At 39.2% G+C, this 3,175-nt stretch overlaps 1 protein-coding gene across 1 annotated transcript; it reads left to right on the forward strand.

Annotated features, from left to right (window-relative positions):
- Positions 1 to 1,803: 1,803 nt before the first annotated feature.
- Positions 1,804 to 2,924, forward strand: PRPS1L1 (phosphoribosyl pyrophosphate synthetase 1 like 1). Its single transcript, XM_025929609.2, has one exon. The coding sequence runs from the start codon at positions 1,906 to 1,908 to the stop codon at positions 2,860 to 2,862; it is 957 nt and encodes a 318-aa protein (XP_025785394.2). The 5' UTR covers positions 1,804 to 1,905; the 3' UTR covers positions 2,863 to 2,924.
- The last annotated feature ends 251 nt before the right edge of the window (positions 2,925 to 3,175 follow it).

Genomic DNA, 3,175 nt, shown 5'->3' on the forward strand with positions numbered 1-3,175 from the left:
GCAAGTACTTTTTAGTGCAGCTAAATTAAGCCACAGAATTTTCTTTAGAAATCACTGTATGTAGTCAGGCTGAGGATGAGAATTATACAGTATAGATGGGTCTGCTGATTTTATGATAGGAAGGAACATGAATGGAGGGTTGTAGGCAGAAATGAGCTGGCAGGCACTATCAACCATGAAGAGTCTGAATTGAGGAGAAAAGCTTGACGATGTTGAGAAGAGAGGTGATTGGATCAGCAGCAGGACATTTTGATTTAGCCTTTTTGACATAGCTGTTTATATGGTTTTATATTAATAGCACATTTAATATAACTACACTTTTTTTTCTAGCAAAGTGATGTGTTTCATAGACATTGTCAAATCTTACCCATTTCTGTTGCCTACTCCAGTCCTTACCCGATTCATGAACCCCACTCAGTGGGAGAGCTCACAAGTAGGGTGAGAAAATATATTCAAAAGATTATTTATCAATTTCAAACTATGAAAAAATAGTTATTTATATTTAGGCTACATCAAAATATTGCAGAACCAAAAGTCAGACACACAATTAGCAGGATAAAAATGTATGATCTATATCTGATGCTTCCATTATTTTTATGATACAATTTGTTCTTGAAATTTCTGGTATCTGTGGTCCCTTCCATTTCTTTCCCCATTGCTCCAACTCCTAATGCATTTTGGAAGCTGTGTACTTAAAATTTGCTAACACTTAATCATCACATATATTTTTATTAGTCTTTTTTTAATTACAAAAGTAATAAAAGTTCAAATACTACACTAATAAATGGCAATAAAATGTGACAGTCCTTCTTCATCCCAAACTGCCACCAACCTACACCCCTCTCTAGAGATAATCATCATAAAAAGGACCTCCGTAATGACTTGATGCTTTAACTATTTCCTAATTCTAAATACATAAATTTCATATATTGTGTACCTTTTTGACTGGGTTTTTTACATTTAGAAATATCTTGGGAATATTTCCATATGACTGCACATAAGTCAGTTTCTTTAATGTCTGCTTATGTTTGTATAATACATTATATGATACTTTACCTATTGATGGACATTTGTTAGTTTCCAGATTTTGTTTTTATGAGTAACTCTAGAGAGATATACTATTTGTCATTCACCATCTTATATTCTATAAATGGTACAATACCTGACAGACAATACCTCATGAAATATTAACTGAATGAATTAACACAGTGACAAATAAAATTATCAATATATTTTGGGGTTGTCTATGAATATTTCTATTGAGTAGATTCCTAGAAGGAGATACATTGAGTCAAAGGTTTTATGAAACAAAACTTTCCTTGCAAAATTTCACACTTATACATTCTATTACAATGGAGGAGTTTATCTATCTTATAATTTTGGCCCACCTAATGTGTGAAAATTAGCATTTTCCTGATTACTAGCATTTTTTCATATGTTTATTATCTTTTTTCCCCTGTAAATTGCCTGTTCATACCATTTCCAAATGTTTTTGGTCTTTTTCCTCACTCCATTGGAAGCACATTGTTAGACATTTTCTCCAGTCTGTAACTTTCCTTTTAAACATATACATCCTTTACCTTACAGAAACTTTATATTTTTAGGCATTAAATTTCACACCCCTAGGAAACTACTACAGGCACTAACAGAAGTAAAACTTCCATGAACTGAAGAAAGACTTGATTTTTTTAGTTTAAAAGTGCAAAGTGGATGCCAAGCAGGAATTTTTTTCCCAAAGACTCAAGATCAACATCGACCAGCTCGCGCCCACCGTCTGAACCGGGCGGGTAACTGCCCGGTAACAACGGAAAGTCGTTTGCTAGTCTGTGGTCTGACTTCGGTTGCAATCTTGACAGCAGCAGTGATCTCCGGATGAAGAGTAAGTACCTCGAGTGATTGGGCAAAATGGCAAATATCAAAATCTTCGGGGGCAGCTCCCATCAGGACCTATCCCAGAAAATTGCCGACCGCCTGGGCCTGGAGCTAGGCAAGGTGGTGACCAAGAAATTCAGCAACCAGGAGACCTGCGTGGAAATTGGCGAGAGTGTGCGAGGAGAGGATGTCTACATAGTACAGAGTGGTTGTGGCGAAATCAATGACAGTCTAATGGAGCTTTTGATCATGATTGATGCCTGCAAGATTGCTTCAGCCAGCCGGGTTACTGCGGTCATCCCATGCTTCCCTTATGCCCGGCAGGATAAGAAGGATAAGAGCCGGGCCCCAATATCCGCCAAACTTGTTGCAAATATGCTGTCTGTAGCAGGTGCAGATCATATCATCACCATGGACTTACATGCTTCTCAAATTCAGGGGTTTTTTGATATCCCCGTAGACAATCTCTATGCGGAGCCAGCTGTCCTGAAATGGATAAGGGAGAATATCTCTGAGTGGAGGAACTGCACTGTTGTGTCACCAGACGCTGGTGGAGCTAAGAGAGCGACCGCCATTGCACACAGGTTGCATGTGGCCTTTGCCTTGATTCACAAAGAACGGAAGAAGGCCAATGAAGTGGACCGTATGGTGCTAGTGGGGGATGTGAAGGATCGTGTGGCCATCCTTGTGGATGACATGGCTGATACTTGTGGTACAATCTGTCATGCAGCTGACAAACTTCTCTCCGCTGGAGCCGCCAGAGTTTACGCGATCTTGACTCACGGAATCTTTTCTGGCCCAGCCCTTGCTCGCATCAACAGTGCGTGCTTTGAAGCGGTGGTCGTCACCAATACCATACCTCAGGAGGGTAAGATGAAACATTGCTCCAAGATACAGGCGATCGACATCTCCATGATCCTTGCGGAAGCCATCAAGAGAACTCACAACGGAGAATCTGTTTCCTACCTATTCAGCCATGTCCCTTTGTAATAGAATAACTTCAGGTTATTCTATTTTAAAATAAGATAAAATAAAAATAAAAATTTACCTTGCCCCTTGTTCTTTCTTGGTATTTGATGAAAAGTTCAGTAGAAGACCCAGCTGGCTCTGCTGCTACTTTCTGAATCTCACCTCAGGTATATTAGAGTTTATTTTATTTTATTTTTAAATTTTTAATGTTTTATTTTTGAGAGGTTGAGAGAGACAGAGACAGAGCACAAGTGGGGGAGTTGCAGAGAGAGATGAAGACACAGAATCCTAAGCAGACTCCAGGCTCTGAGCTGTCAGCACAGAGCCAGATGTG

The sequence above is a fragment of the Puma concolor genome, chromosome A2 (assembly GCF_028749965.1).
Source record: "Puma concolor isolate L17-30 chromosome A2, mPumCon1.1.hap2, whole genome shotgun sequence".
In the NCBI taxonomy this organism is placed as follows: Eukaryota; Metazoa; Chordata; class Mammalia; order Carnivora; family Felidae; genus Puma; species Puma concolor.

What these genes read in the sequence shown, in the direction of transcription:
- PRPS1L1 (XM_025929609.2), top strand. Translation starts at nt 1,906, where the DNA reads ATGGCAAATATCAAAATCTTCGGGGGCAGCTCCCATCAGGACCTATCC.